The 22,940-nt window shown below is 38.3% G+C and overlaps 1 protein-coding gene across 3 annotated transcripts in view; it reads right to left on the bottom strand.

The window, feature by feature from the left end:
- Positions 1–22,927, bottom strand: part of SERPINB5 (serpin family B member 5) — a 41,964-nt gene extending 19,037 nt beyond the window's left edge. Inside the window, exon 1 of one of the 3 annotated variants that reach the window (XM_088130924.1) lies at positions 22,856–22,927. Coding sequence is in view for 1 of the 3 variants with exons in the window: in XM_088130922.1 (XP_087987048.1) it covers positions 21,954–21,979 (26 nt within the window). In the remaining 2 variants the exon portion in view is untranslated. Of the gene's footprint in view, positions 1–21,953 lie in introns of all 3 variants that reach the window. The other 2 variants (XM_088130923.1, XM_088130922.1) reach the window with 2 other exon arrangements.
- Between the last annotated feature and the right edge of the window lie 13 nt (positions 22,928–22,940).

Below are 22,940 nucleotides of genomic sequence, written 5' to 3'. Positions count from 1 at the left end.
AAAAGAAGTCGGGAGCAGTTGCTGGTAGCGCGGAAGCCGTGCACGCCCGAAAAAGGCGCAAAGCAACAGACACCCTGCCTCCTGCGCTCGCCAGCTGGGCTCTGCTCTAGGAAGGAGGCACTGGCAAACCACTTCCGAAAAATCACCTTGCCTTGAAAACTGCAAGGACTTGTCCAAGCAGTCACTGTAGTAACTGTAGGTAACAACTGAGTGCGTATAAAAAAAAAAAAAAAGTATCCCCTGCATTGTTTCTCAGTCCTATTAGTTCAATCAGAGAGCATCTACATTAGGAGATCAACATGCTTATTACTGAAGTGCCTGTCAAGCCTATATGACTAACGGGGGGGGGGGGGGGGGAATAACTATCCATCAAACCTCTAAGTGGCCATCTGATTGTTATAAAGTATTATAAAGTAGTCATGACAAATGCTCTTAATTTTAATCTTGAATATATATAAAAGAAAGCCTCTGTCCTTGTTTGGTTTGGCAGACAACAGAGATCAACTGCAATCCTATTCTGCACTGCTGAAAATAGATTTCAGCATGGCTCACTCTACATAAGATCAGATAACATATTACATTGCCAGAGAAACCCTCATGAAAAGTCAGATATTGGCATTCATGAAACTAAAGCCTAACACCCTCTTATACAGATTTAAATGCACTTTATGCTTCTTGAAATCAATTAATTTGCATAGGACTGGGCAGTAAGGAAATCTCAAAGTCAGAAAAATCTTCCTCACCATTCATAGTTGCTGTTCTTTGACTTTACTTGGCTCCCATCATACTTTGCTTCCTAATTCAATGCCCCATTTTCATAACACATTGATTTGGGGGGATGGGTGTAAGCAACCTGTGCAAACTCAAAAACTGAGTTCACTCAACCAATTAACCCAGAGGGGCTAAGTTTAGCCAGTCTTTTTTGTAATTAAACTAATTCCACCCAGTCAAGCAACTCCCCATCAATGTCATACAAATATTTTCTAGAGGACACTTCTGATGTCCATGATCAAGTCAAAACCTTAGAACATGTGAAAATGGGGCTTGTCTAGGCACACTGTCTCCCCTCCACAGTTATAAGGGATGGAGATTGAAATAGGCAGAAATGGATGGGAGTCTCTAGGACCTTTCCCCTGAATCTACATGCAGAGGCACCAGCCCTGATCATACTGCCAAAGATTCCACCTATCCCTCCAGAGGAAAATTCACAATATACAGTATATATTATAAGCAGCTGCCTGAGAAATCTGAACCTATTATAATAAGGATGTTTCAGGTTTTTAGGGCAGTACATAAATGAAAGTACAACACTCACAGGGGAATGAACAAATTACTAGAATTAACAATGTACAGCAGAATATTAAATCAAGTGATCTACCTCTTTATTTCATTTGAGCAGGTTCATCCCATGTTGATAATACCCCTTTGTCTAGTGGAAGAGATGCTGGTTATTTGTACATTAATGTTCTTATTTACAGCATCCAAGCAGCATTTTCTCACTTACTTTACCCACCTGTTTATGAAGCAGTAAAACCTGTAGCTTCTTAGGCCCCAGCAGAAAAATGTTTACTGCTACTACAAATTATTTGTTTCACGTTGGGGGAGTTATGGAAATAATTAATGCTGATCGGGCAGACTTGCATCTCTATTATTAAGCATTAGTCTCAGCAGAGCCTCTCCACCCATCTCAGCACAGTGGCATTCGGTAGAGATTGTCTAAGCCAATTGGTGGGGTTGGACAGATACCTGTAATGTAGCAATTCATCTGCAACGTCCCCCAGCAGGCTGTCCTAAAGACGATAATGCTGGTGAGGCAGACAGCAGCAACAGTAGGCAGAGCCAATGCATTATCACAAGTAGAGCCAAAGAGTTGCAACGCATAAAGCCAACTGTATAATGTAAATTTCTCCCAGCTCCTTTGCTTCAGAGAGCCTAAGGATACTTACGAAATACGTTGCAAACATATTTCCACTAGCTTGCTATCCCAGTGTACGTATGAGCATTCCTGGAGTGTCTAGTAACTAAAAGTACAATCACAGATAATTCAGACACTAAAGGCTTAAAAAGCCACTATAAATGCACAAAAGGCTTAGGAACTGAAAAGAAATGGCATATCTACGAAACTTAAGAAAAGATAGATCACTAAGTATGAATGTAGATAAATAAAGAGATTCAAAGGGACAATGCTAATAAGCTGAACACAGAACTAACCAACACTAGCAAAGGATGCTAAAATTGTGGGGTTTTTTTTGCAAGTATATTAAAAGTAAGAGGAATGAAACACAAGTTCTGCTTAGTACAGAAGATGAAATATGAAGTGGTGACAAGGAGAAGGCAGAATTGCTCAACTCTTATTTTGCCCTCCAGCTTCTCCCAAATGAACTATATAAACCATTGCACAAGTAGAATGACTGATACTAGATCTATATTGTGGTTTAAGATTAATAAGGAATTATTCAGCAACCTTAAATGAGTGCGGGAGCTTAGCCAACTGCATTCTAGGATACCAAAGAAATGTGTTTTCTATTAACTTTGAAAAATCTTGGAAAGCAGATTAGGTGCTACAAGACTGAAGGAAGGCAAATATCCCAATTTTCAAAAGGAAGGAGAAGGAAGATCTAAGGAAGCTGTGCAGTGGTCAAGTTGACTTCAGTACTGAAAGAGACAGTAAAGCAATTGCATGCTTAATAACAATGAAATATTTAATCAGCATGGATTACACAAGAATAAAGCCTATCTCTTTTTTCAAAGCAGGTTTCACACAGTTCTTCATTGAAATTCAGTTAACAAATCAGATAAATGTGGATTAGATGAGAATCCTGTCTAAGTTAGTTGTCATATTCAAAGGCTGCATTTGTGTGACCTGATTGTCAGACCTAGAGCAATTCCACACTGAAGCCTAGGTTCTGTGCTGCTCCCAGCTGCTCCTGAAGCCAACTTCAGAAATTGGGGAATGGTTTGGGCCAGGTTAGTGCTCAGACCAGACTATAAGACCTGATTGGTTGTTCGCTTGCTTTTGCCCTTCCTGTCTATGTCGTGAAGGCAAGACCTACTGGATGACACCTCTGTGAACATGTCTACCAGGGCCTGTCTTTTCCTTTTAGAGAATGTCCCCTCCTCACTAGTCCCCATGTCATTCCTTTGCTTTCCCAGATGTTTGCACATATGGATGCCTTCACACCTACTTCCTCTCCTTTGACAGTAACACAAAGCCTCCTCCCCTCCCCCCCCGCCTTACTATACCATAGTTGCTCTGTTGCTACAATAAACAAAACCAAAGCAGGTGGTTCTTTCATTTCCACCTTCCACTGAAGGGCCATAGAAACCTTGTGGCTAAACTGATGACTCAGCTTCACAGAAGCAACTTTATAGCACTGGCTTTATACCAACCTGCCTACATCGCAACAGTACAACTTAAACATTTAGAAGACAAAAGAAATGGGGGGAAGCTTTGCAGTACTATGAGTAAGGAATAGGAAAACAAGGGGAGTATGCTTCACCTAGCCTGGGAAGAAACCAGAAAGGTACCCACTGGGAAATGTAAGAGTTGAATGGAGTAATGAGTTTCTAGAGCAGGGGTTGCTAAACTTTTTGGCATCACACCTCCCTTTAGTGTAAACACACCTCCCCTAAAAATCCAAACACCAAAATGAACACAAATGAGCAATGAAAATAATAGAATGAAACTTTGGAAAATGTGGATTTTTTATAACAATGTACAACTAAAAGGCTTAAAAAGCCACTATAAGTGCACAAAAGGCTTAGGAACTGAAAAGAAATGGCATATCTACGAAACATGAGGCAAGGAAACTTCATTGACTTAATGGGCCATTGTTGGATCAACCACAAGATAATTTAAAAATGGAAGCTACTGACCAGCAGAGGACATAGGACCCTAGCAACCCAGGACAAAATGGCCGCACAGAACAGTGACTAGCCACTGGAAATGAGGGGGCATGTAGGCACTGTAGCCAGTCAGATTTGGAACTGTCACCACAGACCATTGGTATTCCAGCTTTGGACAGAAAAGAAGCTCCTTTGAAAACTTTCAAAATGCAGCTAGAGGGTGCATTTGTGATGGTCTGGGAATGAGCAAAGGACAGCATCATCAGTTCCTATTCTCAAGAAGCAGTGAGTAATCTATGCTGGCAATGGGCAAGGAGAAAGTGCAGATCTGCCTTCAGTGTGTTTTCTAACTTGACCATCAGTCAAATTATGGTTAAGGCAGAGTGCCTTGACCATGATTTGGCACAAAGATTTGTGGTTGGTTGAATTATCTTAGTCCTGATTCCTTATGCTGTCCAAACCCAGCTAGACAATTAATTAGTGAACTACCACTCTCCAACTTACAAATAAAGACTGACTTGAAATGGGGCTGCTCTAGCTATGTCTCTTTTCCTTCCATTTTTATTTCCAGTAGGGGTTCATGGGGAAGTTGAAATGGGAAACCTACTGCAGCTCTTTAATTAAAAACCAGGAATGTTTTGGCTGAGCAGCTACTGCAAGCCAGAAACCACCTTAGTTTGTGTTATCTGGTGTGGACTAATAGGCAAGTAACCTATGGTTACCACCCAAATAGGTTGAGTGTATCATTCCAGCATGCTCAGAAAAGGTTACTCAACAAACTGAAGAAAAGTTTCAAAAGTGGTAGCAAATAGAGTGGAAAACTACAAATGGTAGCAAAATCAAATTGAATAGAGATCAATAAGAAGGATGGAATAAAGAGTGTGTATCTTGAATTTTATTTTGCTTCATTATAGCTAAAAATATCTCATAATAACTAACTCTCCCAGTCCTTTACTCCTTTAATTTTATTCCCCATGTTTAAGAAATAAATGCATGTTGCTGACAAGCAGAAGTTCAATCTGACAGCAATGTTTTAAAATTAACTTAAGTAAAAGCACTAGGTGTCTTCAGTATCTTGTTGGGATTTCTCTGTTGTCACTTGATTCCAAATGGTCACCATGTAAAATATTTGTTATATTCTTCAAGCAATACTGTTACAATACCCAGAATTATCAACATGCTATCAAAGGTTGTTAACTTGACCCTGTCATCATTTAATCCACATTCCCTGCAATAACTGTTTAAGGTAAGTAGATGAAACCTAGACTGGGGTCATAGTTACACATCATGCTAAGATATAACATGATATGTTTGATGTTGGATTACTGTGGAATGCAAGTCCAATCATTGTAGTTAAACATGACTAATGTTTTAACATGTTCTATAAACCCAGCCAACCATGATTTCTCAATGAACCATAATTAAGCAAATAGGATTTAACACAATGTATGAACCCAGTCTGACAGGTACCTCACTAAATAAGCATTTGTTGTTATATATACATTTATTTGCACATAGGTTTTAGCAAAATTCATATAAAATTACAACAATCCATATCAGTTTGATACATCCCCTCTAATATTAACAGCACTATTTGTCAACATCTGTTTTCGTACCTTTCTTGTAGCCATTGCAAACAATGCAACTTGTTTTGTTATATGTTCATCTATATCAGTCAACAGAAAGTAGATTTTTTTTCTTCTAAACTAGACTGATTCAGTTGGATTAACAAAGGCATGATGCATCTAGCTCTCTGATATAATTTGCAATGTAATAAGTGATGGATCAGATCTTCCACCTGTGAGTTATTACAAAAGCATAAACGGTGTGTAGTTGGTAATCCCTTATATCTTCCATCCAAATAGGCTGTTGGCATTGTTTAAAAACGGAGTTCTGTGAAAGCTTGTCCCAGGGAATGGAATACAAGAGACTGTAAATAATATGACATTCCTTGTTCATCTTTAAAGATCAATACCTGCTCTCTATCTTGTCTAAAATCTTTAAAAAATAAGTAATCACTCAATAGTGTATGATAATTTATGTCATTCAACAGTTTCTGATCTAGCGATTCACATAATTGTGAGAATGGTTTTAGACACAAATTCACCCATCTATTACTGTTAAATTGTTTGTGGAGACATTGTTTTGCCAAATAGGTATTGGGCATGGGGACTAGTCTCCTATAAGATTATTGCTTTCTTTACCCTTATATTAATTGATGAAAGACCCACTTCTAATATCAACATTGTTGCTGGTTTACACAAGGGTAAGGCTAAGACTGATCTCATGAATTTATCCTGGACCACTTCTAATTCTTCTAGCTTACTGAAACCCCAAATTGGAGCCCCATATATCAGCTGTGAGATTTTTTTCCCCTGGAAGATCTTAAGTGCAGGCTGTACTAACTGTTCTCCTTTTGAGTTGAAGAAGGAGCAAATGGGTCTCATTGATCTCATGGTCATTGTTGTTGAATCTTTATGTTTTCCATGATAGTATTTCAGTAAACTGGATACCCAAATACTTAAATGACCTCACTTATTCTATCTCCTTACCATCTAGTGTCCATCTATGTCTCCTTGGTCTTTTAGCAAATACCACTACCTTGGTTTTGGAATAATTTGTCTGTAAGTATTCTTTCCTAGAATAAGTGCCAAATTCTGTCAGGATTTTTCTCATTCCAATTAATATTGTCGACATGAGTACCATGTCATCTACATACAGTAATACAGGGACCCTTCTACTCCCAATTGATGGGGCATAAAATACCATAAGCAATAGTAATTAACCTTTTTTAGCTATTTAGTTTCCACTGATCCTGGGGGCGGGGGGGGGAATCAGTTTTAAGGAGAAAACAATATAACTATATTTATTATCAGTAAAACACTCAGAACAAAAAGAGTACAGTTCAGATCTAAAAAGATATTCAGAAGTGGCTCAGACCCTTTGGTTTATTACTCAGATATGGACACTGGAGATTTATCCACCCTTACCGCAATTCTTGTCCCCATAGGCATCCACAGGCTAAATCATCAAAATGGTGAAAGTAGCATTGTGCTCTCATGCCGTGGGATCTGTCCCTTTGGGACACACATGCAACAGCATGATGCACATGTAAGAGGGGTGGAGCTTGTGTTGCAATAAAATGATGCTGCTTTCCTCAGACTGACCCATGTCATCCCCCTACTTGATCTCTATAATCAAAGTAGGCCTACATTCAATCAATTTTTGGCCTGCACAACTTTTCTCCTGAATGATTCCAATATGGTCAGTATGTTCTAAACACAACTACCCTTCTTTGAAACTTCATCTACTGACCAAAAGAGAGGGGGTCAAGTGTAGACTATGCTGCCAGACCTTGCCCCCATTGTAATTTATTTGTGAAATAAATGTGCTAATACTACTCATCTGATTTACAAATACTAAATTTCAGTATGCCCACAATAGAATCCAGGCCTAAGGGATATTCTTCTATAGGAAGAATACAGTTTTCTACAGTTTTTTTTCTCCCTAAGAACCTGTGAGCACGTAGACACCCCAAAGTCTGGCACATTGATACGATCACTCCCCAGGCTAATTAAAATGCTCAAGTCAACTCCAGTTCTTAATTCTGTACATTTATTAAAGTTACAATAGAAAATAAAATGAAACTTAGCTATAACAAACTAAATTTTGAAGATTTAGCAACCTAAACCTACTAGGAATCTATAGTTTAATATACACAATTCCCTGGGACTCCACAGCAGGACTGGCACTGGCTCTCTGCCAAGCTCTTCAAATGCCCCCATCAATAGGGGGCTTTCTAGGGGCTGGGAGCAGCCTGACCTATCAATGTTTTGGATGGCCTGGTCAGGTGATTTTCTAATAATTCCTACAATACTTGTTTTGCGTAAGAGTGATTCATAGGAAAGTTAGCCTGGGATATATCCTTTGTTTAAACAAATGGTCGAGCTCGCAAGTGGGGAGAAAAGGCTGGATCACAGACAGAGGTTAATTGCTTCATCTCTATTATTAAAAGTAGTTATACTGGATTTCTTAAAGCTTTGAGTTTACATTCTTAAAACTACATGGCTTATGCAAGTGCTTTGCTGTAAAGTAGAAAAATATTAGTGATGTATCACATACACATGCACACAAATACCCTTTTTTAAAAAAAATCTTGTAAACATATGTGTCACAGTGAATAATCTCAGGGAAGCTTGTGTGGATTGCAAAATTCCAGTTTGTTTTTTGGGGTTCTTCCTCCCACATGATCTCCACCACTTTGCAGTCAGGTAAAAAAAGTAGAGCTCCACCCCAGTGACTTCATGGATGTATGGGAGGGGGTGCCTTCAAGTCAGTTTCTGACTCCTAGTGCCTGCCTGGACTAGTCCTTGCAGTTTTCTTGGCAAAATTTCAGAAGTGGTTTGTCCTTGCTTGCTTCCTACGGCTGAAAAAGAATGACTGGCCCAAGATCACCCAGTTGGCTTCATGAGGGAGTAAAACCCACGGTCTCCCAGTTTCTAGCCTGGTGCCTTAACCACTACACCAAACTGGCTCTTTCTTTCTATTCATGGACATATTCAAGTACTTTTCTTAGCAATAATACCCAAGTAGTTTGTTATTACTTCCTCTGTCTTTTTGGTTTTTGAGTTCTTTACGTGCAGACCTAGTATTTTCTGATGGCCTCCCAGTTTAGCTGTTTAGCTTTTTGAGATCTGCCAAAGTTTGCTAGGTGCTGCCACCTAGCTGGTTCCTTTGCAGCCAACTCCTCACAATTGCAAATGCATTGGACATGGACAGGATGATTCAACAGATGCTGTATATTTAGACTTTCAAAAATCCTTCAGCTCCCACACAAACTCAACAACTGTAGTGAAATGTGATCCTAATCCGTGAGGGGGAGAAGGAAGTGACAATACTTTTAATGACAAAAAAGATACCCCAAAAAAGGAATACAAGAGGAGTCCCTTGGAAAAGAGGACCGATAGGAAACTTTGCATGCTATAAAGTTATTCATTCAGATTTACTATGTTTTGATGTAATTAGCATGGGTAATTCTCAGCCAAGGGTTATGGCATCCTTCTGGGTCAATCAGCTATCTGAATCAGGGGTGAGCAATACTATCTTAGAATGGTTCTGTTCTTGGATGACCCTAAAAGGTGCTATGAATCACTAGTGCAGATAGTACATGATGCTGCAATATCTGATTCATGAATGGGCTCTGCCATTGGAAAAGACTACTAGACCTCAGCTGATTGGACAAGACTCACCTGCCTGCTTGATTACTACAGTCCTCAGCAGAACCCAGATGGTGTCAACAATACAAGACCTTAGGGCAGAAGTCTACGTTAAAGTAGACTTGATTCCCCCTGTTCCCAAATACCTATATGAGGCCATTGATGGATTCAGGCTGGATGGGGTAAGGTATCAATATGGATAAGATGCTAGATGTATTTCTCCTTTCCATTAATCCAGGTGAGTCAACAGCTGCTCAAATCAATACCTTACTGGCAGAATGGACTAGGTGAGTCCCAGTGTGCAGCTATCAGTCAGCGTGGAAGCTTCTCAGAAATGCCTCAAGGCAGTGCCTTCTGCAGGCCAGCCAGAGAACGGCAACTCTGGTCATCTCTGCATTAGTGCTTTAGAGCATTTTCACACCATTACCCAGCCATTGTTGAAGTGATAGAAAGCATGTCCGCATCACTATTATTTTGCCACAATTACATCTGGATGACCCTAAAAGGTGCTATGAATCACTAGTGCAGATAGTACATGATGCTGCAATATCTGATTCATGAATGGGCTCTGCCATTGGAAAAGACTACTAGACCTCAGCTGATTGGACAAGACTCACCTGCCTGCTTGATTACTACAGTCCTCAGCAGAACCCAGATGGTGTCAACAATACAAGACCTTAGGGCAGAAGTCTATGTTAAAGTAAATGAAGTAATACACCTTGCCATCTAAGGAGCACTCCAACCACAACAGATAAGTTTGGTGTCTATAATTATGTAACTGCGTCACTGCCTAGAAAAACTTGTCACAAAGAAACTAAATTCTACTATCCAGTTTGGATCCCTACATTTGATACTTCCTGGTTTGTGCTGTGAGGCACCAATAGAGCACTACTCAGGCCTTTCTGATAAGCCTATACAGTTATACTCCTCCCTTGCAAAGTTGGGAACTGTGGTCCAATGTGCACAAATAAAATCCAGGTTTATTATTTATTATCTTTTTATCATTTATAAAACTTCCTGCCTTCTCTCTCACTCTCTCTCTTAGAAAGGTTTTATTTGTGGTTTTTAAAAATTCAGTATGGAATTGTACATCTTGTTCTCTGTTTCTAAGATTAATTTTTAAATAATGGTTTTCTTAACGAGAGAGTGTAAAGAAATTTATTTATTTATATTTATTAAGAATGTTCATATAATAAAAGATGAGTCAAAGAAAAAGGAAAAGGAAAGAAAGAAAAGCAAAAAGGTGCAAGAAAAGAAAAACTAAAGTTAAATATATAAATGACTTCCAGTCTTCTTTTCAACAGATAATTACAATCTTATTGTCCCTCCTCCCTCTTAAATATTTTATAAATCCCCTCACCCCCTCATTTAGGCTGCATCTTTCTTAATCTTCAAATCCATCAATCATCACTTCATTTTTTTTCTCTTCTTTCAGCAAAAAGTCCATATACAGTTTCCAGTCTTTCAAAAAAGTTTTTGTTGTTTGTTCTCTGACCAAACAGGTCAGTTTTGCCATTTCTGCAAATTCTGACACTTTCACAAACCATTCCTCCACTGTGGGAATTTCATTATTCTTCCATCAGTGTGCATACAATAACCTTGCTGCAGTTACCATATACTGTGCAGTGTCAGTCTATCATGAGTCTTTTCTAATTCATTGTCCGTAAGTCCCAATAAAAAGAGTTTTGGATTCTCAGCAATATTAATCTTTACACAAGCGAGAGTGTTAAGGGGTTGAGATTCCTTTCTAAGTGTAAACAAATGCCATCCAAGCTTTTAACTGAAATAAAATAGCTTTTTACAAGATACATTTACTTTTCCAGAAGATGATGTCATTGACTGCTTGGATTTAACAGTTGTATATAAGCAGGAATTCAAAACTGCAAGGTGTACGGTATTGCTATTTTTACTTAGTAGATTCTTTAAATTGATTGTCAAAGAAGAAATATCAGATGAAGATTGTTTTCATACTTACTATTACATTAGGGGATCAGCCCTTAGCCTCATTAAATTGTTTGGTCCATTACTAATACATATATAACTAACCTTGACATCCACGTATTTATTTATTTATTTCAGTCCTCCAGGAGCTCAAGATGTATACATAGCATTCTGTCCTCCATTTTTTCTCACAACCACATGCAATAAAACATCATTGGATATGTTTAAGGTGACAATGTGTGGGTTAGACTAGGCTACCATTAGATGGTTGCAGAAATGGCTGAACAATCACAGGGAATGTACATCAGCAGTTCTGTGTCAAGCTGGAGGGGAATAAAAAAGAAAGAAAGAAATTTTGGGGAAGGCAGGGTGAAAAGAAAGAGAGAGAGAAAGAGAGAGAGAGAGATAAAGGAAGGTTATATTAAAATTAAACAGAAAGAAATGATAGCGAGAGAAAGCGAGAGAGATGGGATACTGTATATAGAGATCCCACTTTGAAATAAATAAGGGATAGGTTTGCTTCCATAACTCAAATTATTTTCTGCCCTAACTTATACTTAAGCAGTGATAGCTGGGCTTATGTTCTCCACCTCCGATTTTATTGTATTGGATAAAGTTGGTTTATGTCGCTGTACAAATTGTTTCAGGTTCTTTTTCTATTTATACTTGTGGAACTCATTTTGACAGCCCACTACTCACAGGACGAACATGCCCATGTAACTATTTTTATGCCATATAAAAACTCATATAAAAACTGTCTGCAGTAAGGTGGAGGTCACAAAATATTGACTGCCCTTTCATTTGCCTATAGGCTTTGTGCCGTTATGCCAACTTTGTTCATTCTATACAGCTTATGAATATCTTTCAAATTATGCATTCCAAAGAGTCTTTACTGAACTGAATCATCCCAAGGTGGGCATATGCGATAAGAGTCATTTTCAAGGATGACTTCCTCAGAAGAGATGGAGAACAAAATTAATTATGTAAAACAGGAAGAAAGCTCTTTGGGTACTTGGGAACTACAAAGCAACCTGTTCTGCTGTAATTATGAGAAGATACTTTGTAGAAGGAAGAACAGTAACCTGTGCGAAGAAGTCCAAGAAGAATTGAAGACTGTCTTCTAACCTTCCAAGCTATCTGAAGAGAGAGAATTAACTGCACTACCAGGGCTAAGGTTTGTGGAAAGGGCAAACAGGGAGAAGCCACTTCAAGGTCCAAGGAGAAATGTAGCTACTGGAGAGAGTTTCTGGACCACAAACTACTAACACTTATCAGCACTTTTAGTCCTTCAAAAGTAGAATTCTAGGCCAAATGTACAAATCACATTATTTTCTTAATCATGGTTTGTTAAATAAGCCATATCCAAACCAACCAAGATGTGTGAATACAGCCTATATATGTAGGGATGTTTAGATCGGCATGGAAGGCTCACTTTATATCTCTTGAACCAGGGCATGAGGATGCCCACTAATCATTTTTAAATGCCAGGTACTCATGATGCTGCCTTCATCTCATCCCAGTCCATAGCAGAGGCAATATAAAGTCATATTTAGTTAATTAAGCTCAGTTATAAAGTTTTATTTTCCTCCTTCTTCCAACACAATTTTAACTACAGACAAGTCCTTCCTAGTTTAGGGCTATTAGATTTGGGGTGCAAAAATCTGGATGACCACTAGATGCCACAAAGAATCTGGACTGCTGCACGTCAGATCTGACACCTCTGTCTAGCAAAACGTTCCATTTGCCCCAAGACTGTTCTATCACTCTGTACCAGAATGAATGAACATCAATCCAGGACTGCAGAGATGACTTATATCATCATCTTTGGTGGTTATGCTAGCCATTCTACCTTATTCATTATATGATAACAAAGAAGCAAATTCTGTAATCATAATGTACTTTTGGATTAGCATATGAGAAATTTGAACAACTGTGGCTCAGTCAACAAACCATAATAAAAGCATGATTTAGCATGTTGTGTGAATACTTGCAAACAGAACTACTCATACCTTCCAGTACCACAGAATAACAATTCCATTGTTCTGAAAAACTTTTTGATATTGCCAGTTAAGTGAGAGGAGTTACCCATAATAATGTAATCTTTTTGTGCTTGTTTTGCATTTCTATATAAGCCTGTATGTTGTTGTTGTTGTTGTTGTTTAGTCGTTAAGTCGTGTCCGACTCTTCGTGACCCCATGAACCATATTGTGCCAGGCCTTCCTGTCCTTCACTGCCTCCCTGAGTTTGCTCAGTTTCATGCTCATTGCTTCAGTGATGCTATCTAACCATCTCATCCTCTGCCGTCCTCTTCTTTTGCCTTCAATCTTTCCCAGCATCAGGGTCTTCTCCAAAGAGATCTCTCTTCGCATTAGGTGACCAAAATATCTGAGCTTGAGCTTCATTATCGATCCTTCCAATGAGCAATCAGGGTTGATTTCCTTTAAGATTGACTGGTTTGACCTCCTAGCAGTCCAGGGGACTCTCAAGAGTCTTCTCCAGCACCACAGTTCAAAGGCATCAATTCTTCGGCGCTCGGCCTTTTTTATGGTCCAGCTCTCACAGCCATACATTACTACTGGAAAAACCATAGCTTTGACTATGCGGATCTTTGTCGGCAAGGTGACGTCTCTGCTTTTTAATATGCTATCTAGGCTTGCCATAGCTTTCCTCCCAAGGAGCAAGCGTCTTTTAATTTCATGGCTGCAGTCTCCGTCTGCGGTGATCTTGGAGCCCAAATAAATGAAGTCTGTTACTGCTTCCATTTCTACCCCTTCTATTTGCCAGGAATTGATGGGTCCAGATGCCATGATCTTAGTTTTTTTAATGTTGAGTTTCAAGCCAGCTTTTGCACTCTCCTCTTTCACCCTCATCAAGAGGCTCTTTAGTTCTTCTTCACTTTCTGCCATTAGGGTGGTATCGTCCGCATATCTGAGGTTGTTGATGATTCTCCCTGCAACCTTAATTCCAGCTTGTGATTCTTCCAGCCTGGCATTTCTCATGATGTACTCTGCATATAGGTTAAATAAGCAGGGTGACAGTATACAGCCTTGTCGTACACCTTTCCCTATTTTGAACCAATCAGTTGTTCCATGACCGGTTCTAACTGTTGCTTCTTGGCCCGCATACAGATTTCTCAGGAGACAGGTAAGGTGGTCTGGTACTCCCATCTCTTTAAGAATTTGCCACAGTTTGTTGTGATCCACACAATCAAAGGCTTTTGCATAGTCAATGAAGCAGAAGTAGATATTTTTCTGGAACTCTCGTGCTTTCTCCATGATCCAGCGAATGTTGGCGATTTGATCTCTAGTTCCTCTGCCTCTTCGAAACCCAGCTTGTACATCCGGTAGTTCTCGGTTCATGTATTGCTGAAGCCTAGCTTGTAGGATTTTGAGCATAACCTTGCTAGCATGTGAAATGAGTGCAATTGTGCGATAGTTTGAGCATTCTTTGGCGTTGCCCTTCTTTGGAATTGGAACATAAACTGACCTTTTCCAATCCCGTGGCCACTGTTGCGTTTTCCAAACTTGCTGGCATATTGAGTGCAGCACTTTAACACCATCATCTTTTAGTATTTTAAATAACTCAGCTGGAATACTGTCATCTCCACTAGCTTTGTTGTTAGCAATGCTTCCTAAGGCCCACTTGACTTCACTCTCTAGGATGTCTGGCTCAAGGTCAGTGATCACACCAGGGTGGACATCAGGGACATTAAGATCTTTCTTGTATAGTTCTTCTGTGTATACATTAATAAATATCTTCAGCTAATCAAGTAATTGCTTTTGTACTATAATATTAAGATAAGATTATAAAGACAGAATTGAAGGGCATGTTTATTTTCTCTTAATGATGTTATCATTTATCTCTTTTTAAGGAACAACTTAGCAGATTTTTTCTGATACATGTAAGAACAACTGAAAGCTTATTTCTCACTGCACAAATTTCTGTTTTCACAAAATGTGCCTAGCTACACTTTAAAGTAAATCTTATCTCACTCTAAATTCCTGAATGTATGTCTTCTAACAGATTCACATAAATATAACAAGGCAAAAGGGACAAGGTAATATAAATGTCTCAGGGCTAAGCACTTGTCCTGAGCCCCACTTTCTGGAATTAGTCTTTCAGGTATGAATGGCATTTCAGAATGCAATTTATTTATTTTAACTAACTCTCAAGCCGGAGAGCCTAACTAAAAAGCTAACACAGCTGATGGTATCAAAGCCAATTCAGGGGTCAGGAAAATTAGCATGGCCACTTCTTTCTCCCTGTTGTTCTTCTGCCATCAGATGCCCATCAGGTTGAGTCAGGCAATTTCTGCACCAACAACAGATCTGAAATCAGATTAAAATGGTTCCAGACACCTCTAAGAGATGTGAACTGAATGGTATAAAGAAGTTTTGTAACATAAAAAAAAAACAAAAGGAAGCCGTATGTCCTTAAAATGGTCTCTCTTGCTTTTTTCTTGGACCCTCCAAAACCTGTGTGTTAATTTGACTACTAATGGAATGACCTATACTCTGTTTATTCAATTCTGGAGTATTGGTGGTTTGGCCATTTCTCTTTTCTCACCACTTCCAACTTTGCAACTACCAATAAGAAAACTGTAAAACCTTTCACATGCATAAGTCTGTTACAACCTTTAATGTCAGAGAAAAATTTAGAAAACCCTACAAGGCCAGAATTCATTATTTTAATTGCATTAATTGCAGAAAAGCAGCATTTTGGAAATGTGAAAGGAGTTCAAGCATGTAAGAGATAGTCCAGATCCTAGAATAGGGGTGAGGAAATTATGAATTTCCAAATATCATTGAATCACAAATCCCAGCTTAGGAAATGGTGAAGAATTGTAGTTCAGCATTTTGCTCCCCTTGCTCTAGAAGATGGTCAACTTCTGCTAGTAAAGAAAATTTCACTTTAAATCTATTGAAAATTGTACTTCTGATCTATCCTCTACTTCCAAAACTATAGAACCAGGCTAGCATTTCTAGGAAGCTACTGTTTAAGCAAATAGTTAAAGCAGACAGCACTTTAACTCGGCTGTAAGAATTCTAACTCTATATTTATTTACATTGACCTCCAGGAGGCAGAATATATGACCAGTTTTGTCCTACTTCCCACTCATCCTGTGACTGTAGGACTTAACCAGTCATGTACTGCCTCCTGGTGGTCAACATAAGTAAAATTACCCTACTAGATATACTTGTACATTGCAGAAACAGAGAAATTTCTTCCTACCCTCCAAGAGGTGAGGTGGAAGTCATGAAAAACTTCGCACATGAAGGCGTGACTTAATGTAATATCTGTATCTGTCCTGAAAGCTTAAGAAAAGGAAGGTGGAATCTATGTATCATTCTTAAAGGCTAACTATATTTGAGGAGAATGAAAGGTTCAACAGGAACTGATATTCTCTTTCTAGACACGAGGTGGCCTCATTATAACACTAGAAGCACAAAACACATCAGAAATTACCTCTGTACAGGAAAGGCAGCCAGGGATGTGTGTGTGTGTGTGTGTGTGTGTGTGTGTTTAATGTTTATTTTTAGTGCTTTTTAATTAATAACAAAGAAAAAAAAGAAAAAACACAATGATGATAATGATGGAGATACATATACAGTATTGTCAAAGAAAAAAACATAAAAAGTGCTTTAAAAAAGTGAAAAAAGTACGACAAAGAAAAGAAAGTAGTATGATATGTCACTGTCAGTATGACAATGTAGTATGATATGTCATTGGCATAACAGTAAACAGTTACAATTCTATATATACTTATTTAATGCAAATATTATTCAAGTATGTATATATTTCTAATAAATTTATATGACTATCATTTTTTTAACTGATTGTATTTTGTATAAATGAGTCCCATATTTCATTATACTTGTCCATACAAAGTCTATGTCTATAGGCAATCCGCTCATAAGTGGCAAGTGCAATCAGGTCTTCAATCCATTGAGTAAATGGGGGCATACATTTATCTTTCCAATGCTGCAATATTAGTCTTTTAGGCATAATATAGGCATGGAGAATCCATTTACGTTGTCCATTTGTCAAATTCCATGTACTAGATATGTAATTCAAGAAAATATTATCTTCTGAAAATTTTAGCTTTTGTCACAGTTACATTTATATGGTCCAGTATTTTCTCCCAAAACTTAGTAGGTTTAGGAAATTGTAAAAACATGCATTTTAAAGAAGCATTGTCCTTATTACATCTCCAGCAAAATGCTATATTAGACAATCCTTTTCTATACAAACATAATGGAGTCCAATAAATTCTAAGTATTATTTTTTTGTTGTGTAAGTTATAATTTAAGGTCCATTGAAACTCTTGCTATAGACATTAAGACACTCTCCCATTGTCTAGGCAATATCAGAACCTCTAATTCTTTATTCCACTCATCTCTCACCAAATTGATTTATAGATACAAATACCTATAAAAACTAATAGAAGATTTTTTTCGCTTTAAAGGATTTAACAAGTTGTTCCAGTATCTCAGGTGTTTCAGAAGCTGAAAATGCCGCTGGTCCAAAGAAATGTTATAACTGCAAATATTCCCATTGGGCTACATCTGATGGACATTTATCTCTTAACACAGCATATGTTAAAAATTCATCTTCATCATCTATCAGTTGGTCCAAAGTCAATATCCCCGCTTCCATCCAATGTTTCCATATCACCATCTTTTTCCCAGTTTTTAATGTTGGGATTCCCCATAAAGTCAATTTGGCATAGGAAAAAGGATCTAATTTTTTTTATTAGACATTACATTTCACAGCTTTCTAATTGACATAATTCTTTCCAGAGATACTAGAAGCCTCCAAAATTCTGGCTTTATTACAGCAACAGGTTTTAGTTTTCCTTTTGTCCTTTCTCCAACTGGCTTAAATTGACCTTATTTCTTTGTCAGTCTCTGAACTTCTGCTTTTATTTTTCTTTGAATTTAGTGTGCTACTTTCTGGGCTCCAAGCCACTCTCCTATTGACTTGAGCAATGTATTATTATTTTGTATCCTCTTAATTGGTATGTCTGTTGGTAAAACTGTGTCACCTATGTATGTCATGCAAATTTAAATGCACAAACAGAACTGAAATGTAGTGTAATGGAATTATCCGGAAGACATTGTATTAGTGATTTGGTATGCATTGTTTAAGATTACAGTAAAGTTCACCTAAAAATCAACCTAGATCCCATAATTGGGAGGCAAAAACAATTGACTCCAAGATAATTGGAAGCAAACTATTTACATCTCTATCACAAACAACAATTAGCCATCACAGAATCTGCATGTCACTGTGTCTTGTAAACTGTAATAGTAAGCAAGAAACGTAGTGTGGGCTCAGGTACACCATGTATGATCGCTATAAAATCCTAATCCAATGTTTGGGACTTTGGAACTCACTTGGGGGCTTCATATGGATGAGTAGTCCTCATCACAAGGTTAGCTAATTCCAGTTCCCCTTTGCACTGATGAGGATAAACCTTCTCTCTTCTCAATATTGGTGACCATAGTCTTGTTTTCCAAACAAGGATAGAGGGCATCTCAGGTAGCATAAGCAGTTTTGCCTCTTTTCTCTGTCAAGTGGGCTGCAGACAGCAAGAAGACCATTTTACGCAATTAACGCCTATGCCCATTGAGTGCTGCGTTCTCTGAAGGGTTTCCTTTCTCTGGCCTAATACACAAGGTCTTTGTGATTTTTATTTTTGGGGATTTTGGGTTTCTGTGATGTGGGATTGAGGGTATTAAAAAGGTGTTATTGCACTTGCCAAGGCATTTGTTTTTGTACTGTGGGATCCTAATATTGGATCTGAGAGGCACTGATCTAATGTAACTTAACTATTCTTGTACTTTATGCAAGGTGCTATGATTTGCTAGATCAGCATTTCTTCCAATTTCAGCCTTCTACCCAAGTTCTGCAGAAATCATACCTGAGGGATTGTGGTGTTAATTGCAGTAATGTGCCTCTAATACACATGTGGATGACTACTCAATAAAAGCATGCTCAGGAAAAGCCTGTCATTTTATTCTGAACTGTTAATAACAGATTGTGAATCATGTTTTTTAATTACACCTTGGTTTTTTGAAAACACTGCTGGAAAGCCTACTAGAAAACAATGCACCTTTGCATTTTATCTGCATATTCTTAAAATGAAAAAAGCAACAGAGGAGGGCCATTAGCTGGACCCTAACAGATGGGAGTAGAAATTAAATTTTTTCCTCTCCTTATGCTATGTTGACAAAAATATTTTGTCTGGAGCTATTTGCATTGGAAAGAAATCTCCTATGGCTGCCCAGAAATTAATTACCAAATTTTTGAAGGAAAATATAGAAGGTTTCTTTGAATCAAGAGTCACTACCCATACCTTTAATTAAGCAAAAAAAGCTGAATCCACAGATAACTGCTCTATTGGCACTTGACCACTTTGGTATTAAGTCAAACCTCCCAATATGTTCAATGGATTTTTTTCCCATTATTTTCATTGCAATTATACACATTCAGTCAGAAGTAAATCCCAAAGAATTCCTTGGCTAATACTAATACTAATCCTTGGGATAATACTAATACTAAGAAAGTGGGTACACAATAATGCTTACCTAGTCTGTTGATTCTAAAAAATATTGTGTATTTTAAACACTAACTGTAAACTAAAAGTATGCAGCACGAACTTAGTTTAGTTTCAACAGAAGAGCTCCGTAGCTCAGGGTTGAACTATGGAGTTCTTGGTACTCCAAAGAGCTTGGCTATTTGCTTGCAGACATTCCATTATCCAAGTAGGTAACACCATCAGTGCACATGAGTTTGCTGCCTATCTATATACAGTAGCTTGCCCTGCCAGTTTTGGTGGGTGTAGTTTCCTTCTTGGTGGTTTCTTGATTATTGTTTTTTGCCTGATTGTTTGTCTGGTGCTGATCCCTGTTTATCTGAATATTGGCTGCTAGGAGGGATGTGTTCTAGTCTTTTTGTTTCCTTCCTAGGTATTTTATTATCTCTTTTGAATGGTATGTAAATGTGGTTTATCTCTATATGTCTTATTGATGGCTGATTTGTCTGAATGACCAGCTTCCAGGAATTCCCTAGTATTTTGGATTTGGCTTGGTCTAAGATGCCAATAGTTCTCCCACTTGAAACTGTGGTTGAGTCTGTCCATGTGTTGTGAGATTAAGGAATTTTTATCGCCAATTAGCTGTCAGAAGGCATGATATACTGGGAGGACAAGGGATTCTCTGGCCAATAATAGTTATTTCCCTTTTTATAAATATTAGTTGACACCTACAGATATGGTAGCAATAGAAGAACGTACAGCTATCTAGAACAGGAAATTTGATGATGAAACCATTGAAACGTTCATAAAGATTCCTCATAACTAAAGAAGCAATTATACTGAAGTGAGCAAGATGCCGCACATTGGGATGGACACTGGAATGCCAAAGATGGAAAACATAATTAGGCTATATGGTGTAGGAAGCAGTAATGAGGGAGAACTGCTTATTGATTTCTGCCAATCCAATGATTCCTTCACTACTAACACATTCTTCAAACAACCAAAACTTCACCAAGGTACATAAACTTTAAAGAAGCAAATTAGAAAGAATATTCATGCTTTTCAACTTTGGTGTTGAAGAGGACTCTTGAGAGTTTAGTGGATGGCCAAAACAAACAAACAAACAAATGTATCATAGAACAAATCAGTCCAAAGTTCTCACTCAAGGCTTAAATGACCAGGCTCAAATTATTATATTTTGGACACGTAATGCAGAAACCCAGCTCTCTTGAGAAGTCTGCAATAGTGGGAAAGGTGGAAAGAAATAGAAGAGGATGACTAGCAGTTAAAGTGGATAGATTTGATTACAGTGGTGATGGATGCACTGTTGGGAGACCAGGTAGATCAGGTTGGGACAGATCATTCTGAAGATCTAACTGTGTAGTAGCTAAGAGCTGATATGGACTTGATAGAACATAATCAGTCAAGGAATTAATAGCTTATCACAGTTTGCTGCTTTATAATCTGGTATGTTCAGCTCATTTCTTTCTACTGGAGGAGAACAATTTACTTTGAATATCATAGGTCCAATTTAAACAACATGAAATCTCTTTAGCTGAGTATCTATTTAATTAGAAATATATATTTGACTTGATTTTTTAAAATTATCAATGCCTCAGATTATGTTAATACAGTAGAGTCTCGCTTATCCGACATAAACGGGCTGGCCGAACGTCGGATAAGCGAAAATGTTGGATAACACACAGTAACGATTGAGTGCGGTAAAAAAAAAAAACTGATCCACTGCACCTGTTGCAATCAATGTTTGCGTTGCGGCGCCACACCATCAGGAGCAACAAGAAAGAGTACACTCACGCTCGCAAACAAGCGGCACACTTTTCTCGTCGCCGATTTATACGTGTTGTGTTTTTTTTAGGGGCATCGGATAAGACGGAATGTCGGATAAGCGAAGGTCAGTTAAACGAGACTCTACTGTACCTTCACTTTGGTGAACCCAGAATTTTAGAATTTGGATGAAATGAATGAAATGTTGTTTATATTTCTAACAAATTACATAATCAAAATATTCAAGTCTTTTGGTGTGGAAGAATGTAGATCTGACCTTGGGAAGAAAGGAAGGAAGGATCAAACTGTTAAGAGAGGAATTTCAGAAAAGATTACTCAGTCTGAGAAAGAGGAAAGCATGAGAAAGAAACTCAAAATAACCCCACTTTGATTTTGTTTGATAATATAGATCAGAGACAGAAAGTCTCTGTCAGACTTTCAAGATTCAGTTTTTCTACTCTACAACAATAAAGAACATTCCTGGAATCCCTGGTGTGCTTGTTTCTTGACCATGCCTATCTTGAAGGGCTGATACTTGGTGAGAGTTATTATTTGTGCATATATTTTAACAACCTTTTAAAAAATGTATTGTAAATTTGTCTTAGGCAGATTTGCTATTCTCTTACCTGGATGAAGCTGGGAGACAAAGCATCTATGTCTGGGAAACCCAGAGGAAGTTCAGAAGACAGCAATTCTGAGCAGTTTCAGTGATAACATTTACTAATTTTGCATGAGTCTGGATGAAACTAGGTTTTAGGACTTGTGACAGTGCCCAATTATGTGCATATATTCACATAAAGCAGCATGTCTGAATGTGGTGCTCTTCATAAGTCCTGGACTACAACTCCAATTGTACCCGGCTATGTTGACAGTACCAGATTGGGGAAGGCTGATCTACCAGGTATGGATAACAGAAACATCTGGTTGGAAGAAAAATGGACTTACTGTCCCCTTTGCTACCATGGTTTCATTTTTCTTTTCTGGTTAATTTGCAACCGTAATACTGACCCAAATGATGAACTGAACGTGATTGGCCTAAAGTAACCCAGTGAATTTCTCATTAGCTGAGTGTCATCAATAGGCTAGTGATGCCCAACCACCCATACCAAGGGTGTTCTTAGGGCTTTAATTCCATAGGAAGGCTCACTTGCTTGGCACTAGCGATGTGTTTCTCTTGACGAAAAAGCTTATCTATAAAACAAACAGCGTAACCTCCATTTCCTCCGAAGGAAGTCGTACTAATTATATAAAACGTTAAGTTAAGCAAGCCTACTCAGTACGGTAGCACTGCAGCCTAGGATTTTTTTAAGCTGCCTCTAAACGAAGGCGCATCCATTTACAATTAAATTATAATGGAGGAGACAATATTCATAATTATTATCTCTAAACGCAACGCAAGGCACCAGAGCACCACAAATATGAAGAGGTAGGGGCGGAATTCTCCTTCCCCAAGTCTGCAACCTCACACTTCCGGCACGGCTTCCTGTCAGTCCTGCTCCGACGACGACGCGGTGTGTGACGTCAGTACCTTTCGGCGGATGCGGAAGAGCCGTTTGGGTCGATTTCGGCCGGCTGTGGGGACTGAGTTACGGAAGTCGTAAGGAACTCGGGTT

Source organism: Python bivittatus, unplaced genomic scaffold (genome assembly GCF_059951505.1).
Source record: "Python bivittatus isolate LINGU-HERP-01145 unplaced genomic scaffold, Pbiv_v1 ctg000840_np1212, whole genome shotgun sequence".
NCBI lineage: Eukaryota > Metazoa > Chordata > Lepidosauria > Squamata > Pythonidae > Python > Python bivittatus.
The sequence above is the reverse complement of the archived record's forward strand: the minus strand, read 5'-3'. Positions and strand labels throughout refer to the sequence as shown.